The sequence below is a fragment of the Budorcas taxicolor genome, chromosome 3 (assembly GCF_023091745.1).
Source record: "Budorcas taxicolor isolate Tak-1 chromosome 3, Takin1.1, whole genome shotgun sequence".
Classification (NCBI taxonomy): domain Eukaryota; kingdom Metazoa; phylum Chordata; class Mammalia; order Artiodactyla; family Bovidae; genus Budorcas; species Budorcas taxicolor.
In genome coordinates this window covers 67,267,486-67,289,767 of record NC_068912.1, presented here as the reverse complement: position 1 = coordinate 67,289,767, position 22,282 = coordinate 67,267,486, and the positions used below count along the sequence as shown (strand labels likewise).

At 36.9% G+C, this 22,282-nt stretch overlaps 1 protein-coding gene across 1 annotated transcript in view; it reads right to left on the bottom strand.

Annotated features, from left to right (window-relative positions):
* The window catches only part of PIGK (phosphatidylinositol glycan anchor biosynthesis class K), a 145,887-nt gene that overhangs the window by 92,120 nt on the left and 31,485 nt on the right, over positions 1–22,282 (bottom strand). Inside the window, exons 4-8 of the mRNA XM_052637363.1 lie at positions 19,416–19,551; positions 17,363–17,474; positions 15,219–15,315; positions 11,195–11,312; positions 10,870–10,980 (exon numbers count right to left, since the gene is read on the bottom strand). Of these exons, the coding sequence (XP_052493323.1) occupies positions 10,870–10,980; positions 11,195–11,312; positions 15,219–15,315; positions 17,363–17,474; positions 19,416–19,551 (574 nt within the window). The remainder of the gene's footprint in view (positions 1–10,869; positions 10,981–11,194; positions 11,313–15,218; positions 15,316–17,362; positions 17,475–19,415; positions 19,552–22,282) is intronic.

Below are 22,282 nucleotides of genomic sequence, written 5' to 3'. Positions count from 1 at the left end.
GTTACAATCTGTCATCATGCAAAGTTATTAAAATATTGACTATATTCCCTATGCCATACATTACACTGCTATGACTTATTTACTTTATAACTAGAAGTTTATACTTCTTAATCCTCTTTACCTATTTCACCCGTGCCTCCCCTTAACTCACCCATCTGGCAACCATCTGTTTGGTCTGTCTCTGACTCTCTTCCTGTTTTATTTTTTAGATTCCACATATAAGTGATAGTATACAGTATCTGTTTTCTCTCACTTATGATAAGCATGATACCCTCTAGGTCCATCCATGTTGTTGCAAATGGCAAAATTTCATTATTTTCTTTGGCTGAGTAATATTTCATTGTGCATATATATATACATATACCACATCTTTACTCATTCATCTATTGGTAGAGACTTACAGTTACTTCCATATTTGGCTATTGTAAATAATGTTGCTATGAACATCAAGGTGCATGAGAGTGTTTTTCCCTATTCTGTATTCTTACTTCCTCACTGTAAATTAACAAGTATGCAAGCATAGGTTTATTTCTGGACTATCTATTCTGTTTCATTGTTCTCTATATCTGTTTTTGTGCCAGAACCATACTGTTGTTAATTACTTTTTTAATTTGAAGATCTAATTGACTCTATCAGGCCAACTCAGGCAGCATCCCATCCAGCAACTGAAAGGGTTCTCTGAGGGGTTGTAAAAAATAGGTTTTCATAGGAAGAAAGGTAAGGCAAGGTAGCTATTAGCAAAAACAAAAAAAAATCTTTTTAGGCCAGGATATCTTCCTTTCTAGGGGGAGGGACAATAGAAAGGCAAGAGTTTAATCATGCAAACTGCCTTTGGGGTGATGGGGGATAAAGAGAAACCATAACATTTTTGCTTAATTCCCATGATACCCGGAGATGCTGGTTCCAGGTTCATAAATTTTAAGTTGGTCATATTTCTTCATTCCATTTCTGACCTTCTAGTCTTAGGGAGGTCATTTCCTTGGTGGTCAGCAGCTGTGAATATGAATTTAAAGCTTCTGAGAAAACACAACCCACCATGGGGATTACTTTGATTATTATAAGCAGGATTATCCCCAATGCTTAGAATGCACTTCAGAGTCATGGTCCCCAATACTCAAACCAACCAAAGACTCCATTGAAGGAATTAGCCTTTTAAGCCAACTGGCTTGCTCAGTGATCTTATGTAATGGAGTTTCACCTTCCATAGACGTGTCAATCCAGGTATAGCAAGTAATACTAGCCATAGCACAGATACCTCCTTGTTGACCTAACAGATAATCAAGGACTATTCTACTATCAAGAACAACTACAGCCACAGCCTAAGAAAGCTTTCCAGGCAGCTAGTGCTTTCGCAATGGGTTCTGCAATACTTTTAAGATTTACGGAGATGCTTCTGATCATATTCTCATTTTTATTTACTCCTAATCAGGGAAACTAGCCCTGCCAAAGGAAGCAATTTCAAATCCTAAATGCTTCCTGGTAGGTCCTTTCTAGAACAGACAGGGGCACAGTTAGATAACCTAAAAGGTATTATCTGCTTATATACCAGTCATCTAGGCATTCATAGACCCAAGGAAAATAACCATCACAAACCAAGACAAATCCTATCAGGGCACAAACTACTTCCACGTAGGTGGCACTGTTAATGGATTCATTTGCAAGTTCTGTTGCTTCTGCCCATTCAAGCCAAAGGTCAGTTAGATTTTCTCCTAAATCTGAAATAAAAAGTTGTTCTAAATATCAGAGGTTATCCCTCTAAGCAATGGCTTGGGAGATATGGATAACAGTGTTATCTTTCCAGGTAAATGCCAGACTAAAGAAGGGAAAGCAAAGAAGAAGAGCTTTCAGTTAAAGTATGAAGTACCAATCTGTCATCACGGGCAGAAGCAGTCTACATCAATGTGAGTTATTTCTCTTTTTTGTCAGGTTGATTCAGAGGTCTCCAGCATTTGGACAGGACCAGATGTCAGGTAGAATCCTCCTTGGCTCTGAGATGTGTGCCCAAGGCTAAATACCTCTTAGTTTTGCAGCGGTGTCAGCAGTCAGAAATACTTGGTAAGGTCCCTTCTAATGGGGCTCAAAGGCTGCCTTTGTTCCTGTACGGTGCTGTGCTGTGCTTAGTCTCCCAGATGTGTCTGGCTCTTTCTGACTCCATGGACTGTAGCCCGCCAGGCTCCTCCAGCCATGGGGATTCTCCAGGCCAGAATACTGGAGTGGGTTGCCATGCCCTCCTCCAGAGGATCTTCCCAACTCAGGGACTGAACCCAGATCTCCCGCATTGCAGGCAGATTCTTTATTGACTAAGCCACCAGGACAGCCCAAGAATACTGGAGTAGGTAGCCTATCCCTTCTCCAGGGGATCTTCCCAACCCAGGAATCCAACAAGGGTCTCCTACATTGCAGGTAGATCCTTTATCAGCTGAGCTACCAGGAATGCCGCCTTTGTTCTTAGTGATTTCAAATCAAAACGATGAGAGGAAACTGGAAACGTTAATTTGGTGAGTCACTGTCATCTGAGGAAACTAACCAAATCCAGGATTCACTTTCAGTTTACAGGTACATAATAAGATCAGAAAGACAATTAGAGTCCATTATCTATAAAGGTACAAATATAATTTTTCTATGATTATCCCATTTTTTAAACCAAGATATTGGGATTCCCTGGTGGCTCAGACGGTAAAGCGTCTGCCTGCAATGCGGGAGACTCAGGTTCGATCCCTGGGATCCTGGGTCAGGAAGATCCCCTGGAGAAGGAAATGGCAACCCACTTCAGTACTCGCCTAGAAAATTCCATGGATGGAGGAGCCTGGTGGGCTACGGTCCATGGGGTCGCAGAGTCGGACACGACTGAGCAACTTCACTAATCACAGTAAAACTAATTTGTCTATATTAAACTTGGCCTGATTTTTACAGAAGTACAACAAGAATAATGATTGACCATGTAAGTTCTTTTTTAAGATTGCTTTGCTGGAACTTTGTAAGCAAAGCACCAGGTTGATTTTTCCAAGCAGTTTTCTTGAAGCTCTCCGGTCATATCTGAGTTGATGTACACCTCTCTCAAATATAAAACATTCCAGACAAAACAGATTAATACAGTCAATGTTTCTAATCGTGTCCTGTTACAAAGAGAATGAAAATAAAAATATTCACTAAGTTTCTGAATTTTGGGGATCAGATAGGAAGAAAAAGTAAATGTTTCATCCTTATTCACCAACGTATATCCTACCAAGTTGTTGACAGCTTAAGGGAAAAGATTTCTTAAAATCTGGGAAAAAAACATTAAAGAACCCATAATACTTTATAAACACAAAGTCATAAAAATTAAAATCATCCTTATCAGTTCATTCAGTCTCATGTTATTAATTCTTGTTCCTCTTGAATACAGTTTTTTTTTTTCCATTAGTTCTTGCAACCTCGCCTGAGGATTAAGGGTGATAGGGACAGTGATGATTCCAAGAAATTCCAAGGTTTTCATTAACATTCATATGATTTTCCCAAGGAAGTGGGTGCCTCTATCACTAGAGATTGTGGGAGGTATAGCCACATGGTACATCCTTACTAATAAACCCAAATTTATCTTAGTTCTTCTAAAATAAGAAACCAAGGGGACTTCCCTGGCAGTCCAGTGGTTAAGACTCCATGCTTTCATGGCCAAGGGCCCAGGTTCAATCCCTGGCTCGGGACCTAAGATACACACCTTACAAGTTATGCAGTTGTGGCCAAAGAAAGAGAGTGACCCAAACCTATGTTCAATAATTCCATGGTTCAGTATTTTAATTTGGAGAGATCTATAATAGATATTCATTACATTTCTAGCATTTAACTTAATTTTGGCAAAACTTTAAGGTTTCAATTTACTGGAAAGATTTGGGAAACTGATTTGAAAAACTCAACTAAATAAAAGCTTTTTACCCTACTTAAGTTTATCTATAGAATCCGCCTGCCAATGCAGGACACATGGGTTCAATCCCTGGGTCAGGAAGATCCCCTGGAGAAGGTAATGACAACCCTTTCCAGTATTCTTGCCTGGGAAATCCCATGGACAGAGGAACCTGGCAGGCTACAGTCCATGGGGTCACAAAAGAGCAATGAAACAACAACATATTTACTTACTTGCTCTTAGCATTATTAAGATTACTTTGGGATACATCATATCCAATTATTTTTCTTTCAAGCCTAGTCCTGGTAATTCTAAAGAGATGTTTGTTTTAACCAACAACCTTAAATTAGCTTTTCTTCACTAAAAATATCTCAGATCACATAATTTTGAAAAGCATTTCAGTTAGTTTCTGTTAACATTTCTGAGAATTTCAGAATGCCCAATCTTTATGAGCTTGAGGTTAAACTAAATAAAGCTCTTTTACAAAATAATTTTGCAGTACCATCCAGAGGTTACACATACACATGCATATCCACAACATAAATATGTAGATACACACAGATGCCGAGATCTTATACTTACCAATATTAGTGAGAAACACACCTAAGATTTTCTTATCTGCCCAATCTCCAAAGATTTCTCCCCACCTCCCCTTTTTTTTTCTGAAGAGAAACAATTGCATTTTTAAAGAACCGATCTTAAGTCTCAAAGAAGATGGGAATAGGAAAGCTGTATCACAAAGACACACATTAAGTGCAAACAACTGTCTCCAAAGTCCCAATATCTACAAGTACTCTGAGATGAACCGAAGAGGTTTGGGGACACAAAAAGGAATGACATCCACCCACCTGTTGCTGGTATGTTTCTTTCCCTCTGGGTATATCTAGCTTAGGGTATAAGGGCAAAATAAATTCTTACTAGGCGCTGAGTTCCTCTAAATGTTTAAGGAAATAATTTAGCACTTTACTCCAAAAATTCCCGTTTCACCGACTTTGCAAGGGGCCCATATGGGGCCATTTTAGTTGATGCTGAAAACCTGCATAGTTCTTTAAGAACAATTTCTTTTCCAGTGTCGCAGTTGTTCACAACTGATCTCTGGGCCAACGTTTTGATAATGAACCCCCAAGAAGGTGAAATTGGGGAGGCTGAGGCATTGTTTTAAATATCTTTTCTAGGTTTAATTTTTTGTTAGACTTCTGCAAGGACTCTTCTAGTGAAGTTATTTTGAAATTTTGAAAGCTTTTGGAGACTTCTGCTTACTAATTAAATCAGGTATTCCATTTGGTTTGTTTGACTTGGGAACCCTTGTTTTTAAGGGTACTTATTAAGTGACCTGCAAAGAATATAATCAATCTGATTTCGGTGTTGACCATCTGGTGATGTCCATGTGTAGAGTCTTCTCTTGTGCTGTTGGAAGAGGGTGTTTTCTATGACTAGTGCGTTCTCTTGGCAAAACTCTATTTTAGCCTTTCCCCTGCTTCATTCTGTATTCCAAGGCCAAATTTGCCTGTTACTCCAGGTGTTTCTTGACTTCCTACTTTTGCATTCTAGTCCCTTATAATGAAAAGGACATCTTTTTGGGGTGTTAGTTCTAAAAGGTCTTGTAGGTCTTCATAGAACCATTCAACTTCAGCCTCTTCAGCGTTACTGGTTGGAGCATAGACTTGGATTACTGTGATATTGAATGGTTTGCCTTGGAAACAAACATCATTCTGTTGTTTTTGAGACTGCATCCAAGTACTGCATTTCAGACTCTTTTGTTGACCATGATGGCTACTCCATTTCTTCTAAGGGATTCCTGCCCGCAGTAGTAGATACAATGGTCATCTGAGTTAAATTCACCCATTCCAGTCCATTTTAGTTCTGTGAACAAAGCTGAGTGCCGAAGAATTGATGCTTTTGAACTGTGGTGTTGGAGAAGACTCTTGAGAGTCCCTTGGACTGCAAGGAGATCCAACCAGTCCATTCTAAAGGAGATCAAAGAACTAAATAGACATTTCTCCAAAGAAGACATACGGATGGCTAACAAACACATGAAAAGATGCTCAACATCACTCATTATTAGAGAAATGCAAATCAAAACCACAATGAGGTACCACTTCACACCAGTCAGAATGGCTGCGATCCAAAAATCTGCAAGCAATAAATGCTGGAGAGGGTGTGGAGAAAAGGGAACCCTCTTACACTGTTGGTGGGAATGCAAACTAGTACAACCACTATGGAAAACAGTGTGGAGATTCCTTAAAAAATTGCAAATAGAACTACCTTACAACCCAGCAATCCCACTGCTGGGCATACACACTGAGGAAACCAGAATTGAAAGAGACACATGTACCCCAATGTTCATCGCAGCACTGTTTATAATAGCCAGGACATGGAAACAACCTAGATGTCCATTAGCAGATGAATGGATAAGAAAGCTGTGGTACATATACACAATGGAGTATTACTCAGCTGTTAAAAAGAATACATTTGGTGGATTCATGTCAATGTATGGCAAAACCAATACAGTATTGTAAAATAAAATAAAGTAATTAAAAAAAAAAAAGAATACATTTGAATCAGTTCTGATGAGATGGATGAAACTGGAGCTGATTATACAGAGTGAAGTAAGCCAGAAAGAAAAACACGAATACAGTATACTAACACATATATATGGAATTTAGAAAGATGGCAATGATGACCCTGTATGGAAGACAGCCAAAAAGACACAGATGTATATAGCGGACTTTTGGACTCAGAGGGAGAGGGAGAGGGTGGGATGATTTGGGAGAATGGCATTGAAACATGTATACTATCATGTAAAACAAAAAATAAAAAAAAATTAAAAAAATAAATTACATGTATAATATATTCAAAAATTCATTTTACAGTCATATAGTATGGTATATGAACCATAAAGCATATTAATAACAAAGTAATTTTTGAAACCTATGGAAAGGATACTAGTCTATTAAGCAATTATATTAAAATGTAAATTGGAGAGGAAAAAATGAGAAAGCTGGTAAATAGGTTAAAAAATTTAAACCATTTTGATGACTGGGTTCAGGAAATATTTGTAAACTCAGTGGACAAATGCAAAATAATTAAATTGTGATCAAGGAACACTGCCAGGAGCCAGACAATAAATAAAAGTCATCCTATGACTTAAATAAGAAGATGGTTGATGAAGTTTATTGAAACTACTTTGGCTTTTTTTTTTTTCTTTTTAAGATAGAACTCTGTATACTGCAGTAAGAATGGATTCTCTACTTGATGAGGCTTCTCTCTGGAAAACTGCAGACTGTAATGTCTCTAACAGAAGAAAGTAAGGTGATAGGAAAAAGATGCACTAGCATATTTAAAGGATGTTACTATATATCCTCTTAAAACTAAATCCTGTGACTTGATTATACTTTAACAGCCTACCATCAATGTCCTGTATAAACAATGAACACTACAAGAAATAAATGTTTATGATGTTAAAAAAATAAAAATAAAAAATAAAGATCAGTCCTGGGTGTTCTTCGGAAGGAATGATGCTAAAGCTGAAACTCCGGTACTTTGACCACCTCATGAGAAGAGCTGACTCATTGGAAAAGACTCTGATGCTGGGAGGGATTGGGGGCAGGAGGAGAAGGGGACGACAGAGGATGAGATGGCTAGATGGCATCACCGACTAGATGGACGTGAGTTTGAGTGAACTCCGGGAGTTGGTGATGGACAGGGAGGCCTGGCGTGCTGTGATTCATGGGGTCACAAAGAGTCGGACATGATTGAGCGACTGAACTGAACTGATTAAGTGACCTTATTGTGTTAGGACATTCTTCCTAACATAATTCTAGGTTGATTTTAGTAAAGCTTTGCCATTTTGCTAAATAATTGCAGCCTCCAGGATTCATAATTCTTAAATATAAAATAAGTAGGTATGCTGGAAGACAGTGTGCTCAACTATTTGAACATACAGGATCACATTTTTTTTAGCCAGACCTTTGGTTTTCTCAGAGCCAAACTAATACCTAAAGGGACTTGTGGTGGGGTTGGAAATGATGGGGTGTTTCATAGTGTATCTTGCTGCACAGAAGTTTTCTTGAGGTTGGCAGGTGACCGAGATGTCAGTCTAACCCATTCTGTGACCAACTTATCCTAACATGGGCGTCCCTGGGTTAAGCGATGACCATTCTATCAACTTTTAAATGTCTGACCTGTACCCACCAATCTTTGCAGCTTTTTGGCTTCCAAGATTGCCATGAACAATGGCCTTTACTTCAGGTGCACATTAAAAGAAATGCACAGTAACTAAACAAAGAAAATAGAGACTGAGGAAAGGTATGAATCAGCAGACCTCAAAGAATGGGGACTGCAGACTGATGCCAAGCAAATGAAAAGTTGCAGCTGTCACTAGTCGTTCTCAGCAGGGAATCTAGGAAAGAGTTCCAGATGGGGACATACATATTAAACCAACACAGTTCTCAATACGGAATCTAGAGACAGAATCAAGAGACTAGTTTTCCACTCAAAATACTGAACTGTGGAAAGCCAATTAGATCATGAGCTCACACACACAAAGTACAGAGCTCAACCAAAAGGAACTTGTCAATGGCCCTTGGAAAGAACAAGAAAGACAACAACCTCAAAAGAGTTCACAGGGTGCCAGGCCTGTTTCCTGCTGTCCCTGAAAGCCCTTAGTTCACTTCAAATCTCATTGCTGCTGCTGCTGCTGCTGCTGCTAAGTCACTTCAGTCATGTCCGACTCTGTGGGACCCCATAGACAGCAGCCCACCAGGCTCCCCCATCCCTAGGATTCTCCAGGCAAGAACACTGGAGTGGGTTGCCATTTCCTTCTCCAACGCATGAAAGTGAAAACTGAAAGTGAAGTCGCTCAGTCCTGTCCAACCCTCAGCGACCCCATGGACTGCAGCCTTCCAGGCTCCTCCGTCCATGGGATTTTCCAGGCAAGAGTACTGGAGGGAGGTGCCATTGCCTTCTCCGAATCTCATTGCTAGCACCTGTTAAAATCTAAAATTCAATGAAGTAATTCGAAAATGTATTGGGCTTTATTAGATGATTCATCATGGGTAGACAGCATCCCATCTAGCAACTATAAGAGGGCTCCCAGCTGCACACTTGTTTTGACTACTGTAGCTTAGCAGTATAGTTTTCTGAATTCAGGGAGTATGACATGTCCAACTTTGCTCTTTTTTCTCAATGTTACTTTAGCTATTAGGGTGGGGACTTTTGCGGTTCCATACAAATTTTAGGATTAGTTATTCTAGTTCTATTTTTTTAAAAATGCCTTTGGTATTTTGATACAGACTACATGAAATCTGTATGTAGATTGCTTTGGATTTTGGAACATTTTAACACTATTAATTCTTCTAAATCAGAATCATGGATTTATTCTCCTTAATTGTGTCATCATCAATTTCTTTCATTAGTACTTAGGAGTTTTCAGAATACAAGTCTTTCACTTCCTTGGCTAAATTCATCTTTAGGTGTTTAATTCTTTTTGATGCAACTGTAAGGGGGGTTGCTTTAATTATTTCTCTTTCTGATAGTTCATTAGTGTGTAGAAATTCAATCAATCTTTGTATATTAATCCTACAACTTTACTGAATTTTTGTATTCTACAACTTTAGTTCTAATGGTATTTTGGTGGAGACTCCAGGGATTTCTATAAAATATCATCTGCAAGTAGTGACAATTTTACTTCTTTCCAATTTGGATGCCTTTTACGTCTTTCCTTGTCTAATTTCTGTGGCTAAGACTTTCAATACTATACTGAATAAAAGTGCCAAGAGTGGGCATCCTTGTCTTGTTCTTTATCTTAGAGGAAAAAGCTTTCTCTCGGCTTTTCATCGCCGAGTATGTTAGCTATGGGTCTTTCATACATGGCCTTTATTATACTGAGGGATATTCTCTCTACATCCACTTTGCTAAGAGTTTTTATCATAAATGGATGTTGAATTCTGTAAGATGCTTTTTTCTGCATCTATTGAAGTGATCATATGATTTTTATCAGTCATTTTGGTAACGCAGTGGATCACATAATTGATTTGTGAATGTTAAAGCATCCTTGCCTCCCTGGAATGAACCCCACTTGATCATGCTGCATGATCCTTTTCCAAGTATTGCTGGATTCAGTTTACTAGTATTTTGTTGAGGATTTTTGCATCTGTAGTCATCAGGGATATTAGGTTGTAATTTTCTTTTTTTGTAGTATCAATTCTTTTGTTTTGGTGTCAGGGTGATGCTAGGCTCATAAAGTGACTTTGGAAGTGTTCTTTCTTCTTCAGTTTTGTTTTCATTTTTTTGAATAACTTGAGGATGGGTATTAAATTTCTTTAAATGTTTGGCAGAATCACCTGTGAAGCCACCTAGATCTGGACTTTTGTTTGCTGACATTTGGTGGGGAGAGGGGGGAATACTAATTCAATTTCATCACTAGTAATTGGTCTGTTCAGATTTTCTAATTCCTCATGATTTAGTCTTGGAAGACTGCGTGTTTCTAGGAATTTACACATTTCTTTTAGGCTGTCCAATTTGTTGGCATATAACTGCTCATAATGTTCTCTTATGATCTTCTGTATTTCTGTGATATTGATTATAATTCCTTTCTTTCTTTTCTGAATTTATTCATTTGGGCTCTTTTTTCTTAATAAGTCTGTCTGGCTAAAGATTTGCCAATTTGTTTAGCTTTTCAAAGAACCAGCTCTTAGTTTCATCAATCTTTTCTATTGCCTTTTTAGCTGTTATTTCACTTATTTCTGCTCTGATCTTTATTATTTTTCCTCCTACTAATTTTGGGCCTTGTTCTTCTTTTTCTAGTTCCTTGAAATGTAACGTTAGATGGTTAAGAATTTTCTTGTTTCTTAAGGCAGGCCAGTATTACAAAGACATTCCCTCTTAGAAACTGCTTTTGCATCATTCAGAGTAAGGAAGAATACCCTAAGAGTATGAGAAAGGTTAGCACAGCTATCGTGCTATAATCAAATCAAGCAAATACTTACAAGGTCATTCATATTAGTTTGGCTAGCTGGATTAATTTCCTCCAAAAATTCTAAGACATAAAATGTGTATCTATCCATAAGATGGACTCCAACTGCAGGATCAGGTTGATGCTATGAAAAAGCAACAGAAAAAAAGTATATGTCTAATAAGAGATATGATCATTAAAACAAAATATTTAAAATATAATCAAAATTTCCATCTAAGATATAAACTCTAAGAATAAGAAATAACATATATTTATTAAGCACTTAAGTAATTTCAGTAATAGCTACATATTCCAACAACAATGCCATTTACAAACAGGAAAAAAGAAAATGTACCTACCGAAAGCGAATCTTCTCCCACTTGGCTACTAGCTAAAGCCATTATGTTAGGAGAATAAAATCTCTCATACATGGATGCTCCTTGACAAGTATCAATAATAAATAGTAGTTCATTGTAGCTGAAAAAAAAGTGATAGTATCTTTGACATGAATCATGCTGTTAATCATACATTGATTAATATTTTATAACACTTACATAAGATGTGTAAGTCATATCTTAATCATTTCATCAGCTAAAAATTTGAGATTTTTCAACAGAATTCCCAATACAAATCTATACTAGAAAATTTAAAGGTATAGTCATATCTGGGGAAACCACTTCAACAGAGTACAGTGGTTGTACCAGAAAGTGGCTGCCCAAACTCTTTTCTCTTCCCCTATGACACATAACTCAGAGTCCAAACAAATGTTTAATTCAAAAAGCACTCTCAGCACTCACACAGTCCTAGAAACTGAGCTAGTTTTAGAAAAAAAAAATAAATACACACACGCACACATATACATGACAGTCACCATACTCAATAATCTCAAAATCTAACTAGAAGACAGAAACATAAACATGTAATTGAATCAGAATATGATGAGTATTACAAATTTTACTGAGGGCCTACAGCATGCCTGACACTAAGCTGGGGATGCAATAAGTCCTTGCCCTCACGAGTGCAGAGTCTAACAAAGTCAAAAATGTTCCAAGAGCACTGAGGAAGAAACAGAGGGAAAGGCAGGTCACAGAAAGGTGATGTGTCTGGCAAGAGCAGTGAGAGATGAATGTTCTTTAACAAAGAAAGGAACAGGACATTCCAGCAGAGGAAAAAGCCTATATTAAGGCACCTAAACATAAAAACTATCAATGTCTGGGGTAAAGGAATAGTATGGTGCAGTTCAGATCTAGAATTAATTTGGTAAAATGGAGAGAAATTAGTTTCAAAAAGGTAGTTTGTTACTTGTTCAATCGTGTCCAGCTCTTTGTGACCCAATGGACTGTAGCCTGCCAGGCTCCTCTGTCCATCGAATTCTCAAAACAAGAATACTGGAGTGGGTTGCCATTCCCAGGGGATCTTCCTGGCCCATGGATCGAACCTGGGTCTCCCGCATTGCAGGTAGATTCTTTACCATCCGAGCCACCAAGGTAGGGCCAATCTGTAAAGTATCCTGTGTGAAGTTTGGATCTTATCCTCTAAATCTGAACAAGCCATCAATGGCTCTTTTAAAGTGAAAGAATAACATAATCAGCTCTACATTTTAGAACGAGCTGCTTCACTGATGAAGGTGAAAACAGGAAGCAGATATTTTCTCAGATACTGAATCTAGGTAAACAGCTAACACTACACTCAAAAAGAAAGCACAAAATCTTAATGATATCTAAGCAGATGATAGAAGGTACAACTAATATGACACACTTGTTCTGAGACAAAAATCTGTGGATACTTTTGGGGATTAGGACCCTCTAAAGGTTACGAGAGGAAGTACAATAAAACAATTAAGAGAGGAAGCTTTGGGACAGGACCGCTTAGATGTGAATCCTAGCACTAGCACTTAAGAGCTGTGCAAAGTTTGGCAAGTTATCTAAACTGTGCTCAATTTACACACTTGTAAGAATGAGAATCATAACGTATCTGCCTCATGGAGTTATTAAAATTAAACAGAACAACAACACAAGGCAACACAGTGCCAGTGCCTAGTGTACATTCAATAAACATAGCAATGAATAAGATATAATCAGTACCAAGCAAAAACTGTCTCAATACTTCTATACATTCTCCTTATGCTTATAATCCAGTATTTAGAATATTTAATTTGTACCATGCTGCTGCTGCTGCTGCTAAGACGCTTCAGCCGTGTCCAACTCTGTGTGACCCCAGAGACGGCAGCCCACAAGGTTCCCCCGTCCCTGGGCTTCTCCAGGCAAGAACACTGGAGTGGGTTGCCATTTCCTTCTCCAACGCATGAAAGTTAAAAGTGAAAGTGAAGTCACTCAGTTGTGTCCGACCCTCAGCGACCCCGTGGACTGCAGCCTTCCAGGCTCCTCCGTCCATGGGATTTTCCAGGCAAGAGTACTGGAGTGGGGTGCCACTGCCTTCTCCAATTTGTAGCATAGCTGTGTACATATTTCTCTTTTCTACTAGATTTTAAACACTTTGAAGGCACAGTAAGCATCCTATTCCCCTCTGTGCCATATGTTTATAAGGTAAACCATAAGCATTTATTGAGCATAACCAAGTTAAAAGCAGTTCAACTGATACTTTATTTTTTTTAATTGATTTTTGACTGGAGGACAATTGCTTTACAGTGTTGTATTGGTTTCTGCCTTACATGAATCAGCCATAGGTATACATATGTCCCCTCCCTTTTCAACCTCCTTCCCACCTCCCATCCCATCCCAGCCATCTAGGTTGTCACAGAGTACCTGGTTGCGCTCTCAGCATCACAGAGCAAATTCCCACTGGTTACCTATTTTACATGTGGTAGTGTTTATGCTTCAATCTACTCCCTCAATTTGTCCCACCCTCCCCTTCCCCCACTGTGTCCACAAATCCATTCTGTATGTCTGCATTTCTACTGCTGCCCCACAAACACATTCATCAGTACCATTTTTCTAGATTCCATATATATGTATTAATATAGAATATTTGCTTTTTTCTTTCTGACTTACTTCACTCTGTATAACAGGCTTTAAGTTCATCCACCTCACTAGAACTCACTCAAATCTGTTCCTTTTTATGACTGAGTAATATTCCATTGTGTATATATATATATATATATATATATATATATATACACCACAGCTTCTTTATACATTCATTTGTTGATGGATATTTAGATTGCTACCATGTCCTGGCTGTTGTAAACAGTGCTGCAGTGAACACTGGGGTAAGTAAAAGTCGCTCAGTCGTATCTGACTCTTTGCAACCCCATAGACTATACAGTCCGTGGAATTCTCCAGGCCAGAATACTGGAGTGGAGAGCCTTTCCCTTCTCCAAGGGATCTCCCAACCCAGGGATTGAACCCAGGTCTCCCACATTGCAGGCGGATTCTTTGCTGAGCCACAAGGGAAGCCCAAGAATACTGGAGTAGGTAGCCTATCTCTTCTCCCGCAGATCTTCCCAACCCAGGAATCCTGACCCAGGAATTTAAAAGTGTAGTTTTCTCAGGGTACATGCCCAGTAGTGGGATCGGTCAAATGGTAGTTTTGTTCCCAGTTTTTACGAAATCTCCATACCGTTCTCCATAATGACTATATCCATTTAGGTTCCCACCAACAGTGCAGGAGGGTTCCCTTTTCTCCACATCTTCTCCAGCATTTATGGTTTATAGATATTTTGATGATGGCCATTCTGACTAGTGTTGAGGTGGTATCTCATTGTAGTGTTGATCTGCATTTCTCTAATATTTAGTGATAATGAGGTTTTTTTTCATGTGCTTATTAGCCATCTGTATGTTCAACTGCTAATTTAAATTCACGTAAGTCCATATGACAACTTTTAACTAAAAGAGTGCTTACCACAGATTACTAATAATATATCGTTAATGTGAGCTGCTACAAATTTTATACTAATTTCAGCATTTTTCCCAAAGAAGAAATAATATATTGCTATCACATGAAGAGTTCAAGAATGTACAAAAAGTAAGAATAAATACAAGATAAGAAATAAATGTATGTTCACAAGCCCCCTAAATAATGGGGCACTTGGTTATTAGGAATCCTATATTCTCCAAAAGGATGAGAAATAACAAGAGATAAGATCTTAAAAGGTGAACTTTCTCCATGCCCTTTAAGAAACCTAAATTTTTCCTTTAAAAAGAATTTAGTTCATACTTCTGTAAAATATAATAAAACTACTGCTATAATGTATAATTGCTAAAAAAAAGAAAATATAATTCAGTTCAATAGAAACAACAAACATAAATCTAAAGTTAGAAGAAGTAACATAAAAATAAGTTTAAATCTCCTAAGATTTGTAAATCTACTAACCATGGAAAAATTAGGTACTAATTTATCTTATGAAAAGTAGTTATTTATTACCGTCTTTTCTGCCACATTTGTTCAAAAGCATCTGCAAGTTCTATGTTGGTAATTTCTTCAGAATCTTGAAATTTCAAGAAACCATTTCCACCATGTCCTTATAGGAGAGGTCAGAAAGATCAAACAGAATCTTTTTTTAAATGCAAACTGCAAACATCTAGATATTAACATTCACTTCATTCATGGCAATATTTTAATATCACTTGTTATTATATACTCTAGGGTTAAAACTAATGAATTTTTCTACTATACCAATTAAACAGATAAATGATAGACTATGTAAAATATAGTAGATATACATTTAAGAGCTTTCTTATCATTCAGTTTTGTTTTTTTTTTCCCTTTATTTTAATTTACAATATTGTATTGGTTTTGCCATACATTGACGTGAATCCACCACGGGTGTACATGCGTTCCCAGTTTTATAAAAACATATTTATACTTTTTCACTGGCTCCATTATTATGTCAGAAATGAGTTTCCATAGATAAACATTTCTCAAATACCAGGCAAACACTTTTGGTGAGAAAGGAGTTGAAGACAATAACTAGTCCCTTAGTAAACTAGCACTGTTCACAGTGTATACTTGAAACATTGTAACTCTAGGAAATGCAGTTTTCACCTAAAAAATTATGTTTTTATAACCATCAGCCACTGTACTATGAGAACTGACCAAAAGATCATGACATTCAAAATGTACGAGAGAGCCATGCTCTCTGCCTGGATACAAACGTTAGCTTTACTACTTAATGACTGTGTTACCTTAGGCAAGTAACCTTTCTATGCCACAGTTTCCTCAGCTGTAAAGTAAGAAATGTATGAGTAAGACCATCATTAGCATGCCACTATAGGCCCTTTGTGCAAATTTTAAAAGGTACTTCCCACTGCCTATCAAAGTAGAAAAATCTATCTATTTCAGTGCCCCCTCAGAATATAAGCAGTCCTATGAGCTCAACAGTGGTTAGTATATGCCATTGTGGGATTAAAAAATATTTCCTCCCTCATTAGACACAATTCTATAGCAGGGCACTCCCCACTCTAGTCAGACACTTATGTGCAGTGCACAACCCATCAGTCATATATGTTAGCCCTGAAAATCAGCACCTAAGTGAGCACCTAAACTTTTCTGTAAACAGCCAAGTAGTGAATGTTTTAGGCTTGTGAGCCATTTGGTCTCTGCTGCAACTACTGGACTCTGCCATATATTTTGACAATATTTAAAACAAATTTATATATTTTAAGAATACATAAAACAAATAGATGCAACCGTGTTCTAATAAAACTTTATTTCATAAACAGGTAGCCCCTCCATGGGCCATGGTTTGCCAGTTCAATCTTTAACACTGGAATTTCTCCCATACCTGCAGTTATCCGGAAAGAGTACCAACAGACTCAGAAAAAGTTTGCCAGCCTACGTAATAGGAAGGCTTGTAATTATGCTAATATAATGATAAAAAATGGCAATAGGTATTATTTATTGAGGCTTACTATACACCACACAATATTCTTAATCATTGTGTGTATTAATTCACTTCATTCTCACAACCTAAAGATTTAGGTACTGATTTTCAGGGCTATCATATATGACTGATGGGTTGTGCACTGCACATAAGTGTCTGACTAGAGTGGTGAGTGCGCTGCTATAGAGTTGTGTCTAATGAGGGAGGAAATATAAATAAAACCTTTTGTGTAGTACATCAAATAAAGCCAAGCTACAAGACTATACTTCATCCTATTTGCCACAGAAGAGTGAAAATTTCTTGTACGTGTCAGGTAGACGAAAATGAAGTTTCCTGACTTCATTAACTCTGCTGGGTTAATTTATAAAGTTTATAAATTGACTGAATTTTTAAAGTTATAAATAAATGCAACATGATAAAGAAAAGTAAACCACTAAGTAAGAGTCACTCTCCTGCTGTATGACATCTAAAAATCATTCTACCCCTGTTTTATCATCAGCTGATAAGTAATACACTGTTTTCAAATATCACTTCAAGTTGTTATACATTATGAGAAAAGAGAACTTCATAACAAACTATTTCAGCCAAAAATAATTTAAATAATTTAATAATTTCTTTCCATGCAAATTCCTTTCTGAAAAAGAATCAGCATATTCTATCATTAAATATCTAAATTGAAAATTACCTGTCATATAAATAAGAATATTGCTCCGATCATCAGAAAGAAGACGTTTTGACCGAGGTGTGCTAGATGGAATCCTCCCAGTTAACACCCGTAAAAAATTCTCCACGGTTACCTGAGGAAAAAAATGAGAAATCAGATGAAATAGAACTTGAGTAAACCTATCAATTGTTTTCCTACTTTTAAAAACATTCCTTCTTCTTTCTCTATGTATTACTTAGCATAAGTTAAAAATAAAACTTAAAAAGAGAAATATAAGTCAATTGAAATATATTTATTTAAATATACACCTCAAAATAACTTTGTTTCCATTCTTTACAAAATACTAAAAACTGACAAAAAACTAGTTTGGGGAAAACTAATTATAAACAAAACTTGTTTACAAGCTAATTAGAAACAAAAAGTTCAAATGCTATACAAAGTATTGCCAAAAACTGAAAACAGATTATTAACCCGTCTTCACAGGCAATTTGGGAAGATAAAAAATACAGAAATATAAACAAATTCAACAATATTATAAGTACTGCAATTAATACATATAACTACTTAGTCAATTCTAGATCAACAACAAAAGACAGGTCTTTAATAAATCATAAAAAATAAAACCATAAGGACAGACCCATAAATAACTGCCAAATTATGCATCTTTAATTCCTTGATGTATTTTGTTACTTAAATTTCATTAGAGGTAACTTTATTACGTAAAAAAATTCATAACACTGCAAGCCAGATTTTCTAACCAGGAATTTCTGCATCTCCAGGATGCTTTGAAAATATTTAAGTTCTTGGAAGTATAATGCTAATTTCAAGTTATATTACACAGATCTAAATTTAAAAAGCAGAAAACCAACCCAGCTTTCTTGTTCAACTCTTCCCTAGGTGAGTATGTAAGTGTCTATGTGTGTGTGTCTGTGGGTGTACGTGTAAGTTGTTTGGTTTACATTTTCCCAGAAGACACCAAAAGGGTGTTTTTTTAACAGGACTTCCTGTTGGCTAACAAAGAAGGGAAGTACTTGGTCTACATTTTACAATGACAAAAAAAAAGAAAAAGTCCAACACTGACAAACATTTAAGTGTTGAACAAACATTTCTTTTTTTTTTTTTTTGCAAAGTTTTCTTTGTTCGTGTCTTTTTTTTTTTTTTTTTTTACTTTATTTTACTTTACAATACTGTATTGGTTTTGCCATACATTGACATGAATCCACCACGGGTGTACATGCGTTCCCAAACATGAACCCCCCTCCCACCTCCCTCCCCATAACATCTCTCTGGGTCGCCAGTCTATGTCCGACGCAGGATACAGCATGCTTGGGGCTGGTGCACGGTGATGAACAAACATTTCTGAGTGCCTTCAGAGGGCTGTAAGAACTCACTAGGTATAAGATACAGAAGATACATGTCCTTAAGGAACTTACAGCCTGGGAAAAGACATTAATTTCTTCAAAACAGGTCTGGGAACATGGGAAACTGTGTCTTACTTTTGGTAGGCTTAGTAAAAGGGGAAGGATTACTGAGGAAGACTTCATCAAGAAAGACTTGAAATGTTAAACATACAATCTATTAAATTTAAAATAAAGTTTCAAAGGCAGAAAATATAGCACAGCATCATTATTTTATTTATTGTTAATCATATGTGCATGAAAACACTGGAGGCATATTAAAAGTGGTTACCTTTAAGTAGTATCAGTCATTTTAATATTTTCATAATTAATATATTTACTGAAAATACAAAATTTGAAATTTTAGGTCAAATATGAAAAACAAAGAATACACTTACTATAAAAGGAAGTTAATACATTAACCCTCAATAAAATAATACAGAAGCCAAGATAAAGCTGTTCTATCCTAGATACATATACGAAATTTTCATGCTGTGATACTTTTACTCATATATTGTGTCCTTAATATGAACTCCAGAAACTGCAGATTCTCAAGGCTACAGTGAAAACTGTACAAAGTTTAAAGAAAAGGAATAAGATTATTTTATTCTACCACTATGTTAGAGCTTAAAAGTGAAAGCTACATTTCAAAAATGTTGCCACATTAAACATTTTACCTCATAACTTCTATAATCCACTTCTACATCATCTCCATACACATTCAGTTCCATATTCTTGTGACTATACACTGTAGCTGGTTTAGGATTTCTAGGGTTGCATGCCATATCATCTGCAAGCATCAGAACAATGTGGCTAGGAAAAGAAAATTTTAGTAAATATACCATTTCAATAAAACCAAAAAGTTAAAAAGATATACTTTATTTATGTGCTAAGTCACTTCAGTAGTGTCCAGCTCTTTGCGACCCTATGGACTGTAGCCCGCCAGGTTCCTCTGTCCATGGGATTCTCCAGGCAGGAATACTGGAGTGGGTTGCCATGCCCTCCCCTCCAGGGGATCTTCGCAACCCAGGGATGGAACCCATGTCTCTTATGTCTCCTGTATTGGCAGGAGGGTTCTTAATCACTAGCACCACCTGGAAAGCCTATATTTTATTTATATCATGTGGCAATTACTTTCATTCTTTATTAAAAATAACCCCAAAAATTATTGAGTACATATTTAGAAGTGCTTGTATTTAAAAAAATTTTAATATGTCCCTATGTAGTGTAAGTTTTAAAGAAAAGAAATCAGAACAATCTGGCATGAACTTATCCATAGAACTGGGAGTTACTAACTTAATTTTTTTTCCAACACAGTGTACTTTATGCAATGTAGCAAAAGGAAGCTAAGATGAAAGAGCTACACTGTCCCCAAACACTGCTTTTAATTTTAGTAATATCTGACACTCTCAAGACTTACAGAGTTAAACTGTGATAGTCCAAAAATTTTACTTTTCAGAATCTCAAATGCTTGAGTATGAAAACATAGAATCCACCAGCAAGTGCAATCTCTGTACCACAGGAACACATCTCCAGTGCGATCATCCTTCACTGGCTCCACTCCATCCTCCTGACATCAGCCACCATCATCTCTAGATGATGCTGGACTAGATGCTGGAATAGCTCCCATCTGGCTTCCTGCTTCCACTCCCATCCTTCTATGGTTCGTTCTCCTTAGAGCCACCAGAGAGACCTTCCTTAAACAAGTCAAATCATTAAACTTTCTCACTTAAAATCTTTCAAGGACTCCTCATTATAATCAGAGGAAAACAGAAACTCCTTACATGGTCTGCAAGGTGTAATGTGGTCTCTGACTCTCTCTCTCTGTCTCTAATTTCATCCCTAACACCCATGTTCACTATGCTCCTAAACTATTCAGGAATATGCCAAGCCTTTTCCAATTGAGGGGCTACTGACCAAATTGAGACTTCTTTCCTTCCAAACCTTCCTATCATTCCAATCCCAGCTAAAGTACTCTGTTCTCCCTACATGTTTTCTTTCATACAGGTCATTTACAATTCTGGAATCATTTCCCATCACCACCCCTATTAGAATACGAGCACTTCTCTGAGGGCAGCGGCTTTTTCTGTCCTCCAGTGCTGTACCACTCAGGCTTAGGAATAGAGCCTGGCATGTAGCAGACATTCAAGAAACACTCACTGAGTCAATGAAACATTTTCATTTTTTGTGTACATTTTCTTTGAGAGAAAATTACGTCTCTCTTAAATGCTTCTCATCTTGATCTTACCATTAAAACGAGTGAAGATGAATCAGGCAATTCTTTATTCTACCATATACTTGAGCTTCCCAAACATAACGGAAAAATTCATGTGGCATACATAATTAGTCTGGCAGGAGACAGCAAGAAGAAAATGTTCTTCTGCATATGTTCCAAATACATTAAAGTTCAGAACTGAAACATTGTGATTTTTCTTAAAAACTGGCTTTTCTATTTTGAAAGGGTTCCAACCCTACCACATTCAAAGATCAGATCTTCAGCTGTTACTGATTCATTCTCACAAAATGGTTAAAGTTATTGCTCTTAAAATGGAAAATATATCTTTTCATTTTAATAACTTAAAATGATTTATATTAAGTTATTAGCAATCATACCTTTTTTGTTATAAAACCACTATTAAACAAAAATGAACTGACCTATAAATCTCAATATAAAAATAATATTATCCCTTTAGGCCATGTTTTCAGTTGAAGGGTAATTTCATCCCTTGAAATTAAATGTCAATTTCATAAAGAAGTAGTCACTGTAGCATAAAATTATAAATTCAATCAACACTTTTCTGATAGATAATTTTGAGCTTCAATGTAAGTACTATAACCTTTGGCTAACATAATCAATATATCATAAAAAATCATGGTATCTGGAGATAATATATGAAAAACCAGACAGAAAATAGACTGAATTTCAAAAGTTTACAAATTCAACCATATATTCTAATGCATTGTTTCTAAAAGTTAAATGTTCAGAACTCTTGTCTGGAGGAAAAAAAATCTGACTTGGTCCAAGTGTCAAATCATTTATATATGAAAGTGAAGTGTTAGTCATTCAGTTGTATCTGACTCTCTGTGAGTTCTCCAGGCAAGAATAGTGGAGTGGGTTGCCATTTTCTTCTCCAGGGGATCTTCCCAACTCAGGGACAGAACCCTCATCTCTCATGTCTCCTACACTGGCAGGCAAGTTCTTTACCACTAGCACCACCTGGGAAGCCTCCATTTATATATATGATACTTAAATATATATAATGAAACTAAACTCCTTAGGTTTATATTTCTTATAAAATTATTTGCTCTTGTTATTGTCAGTCACTAAGTCATGCCTTTGCAACCTCATGGACTCCAACACACCAGGCTTCCCTGTCCTTCACTATCTCCCAAAGTTTGCTCAAATTCATGTCCATTGAGTCAGTGATACCATCCAACCATCTCATCCTCTGCCGCCCTCTTCTCCTTTTGTCTTCAATCTTTCCCAGCATCAGGGTCTTTTCCAATGAGTCAGCTCTTCGCATCAGGTGGCCAAAGTAGTGGA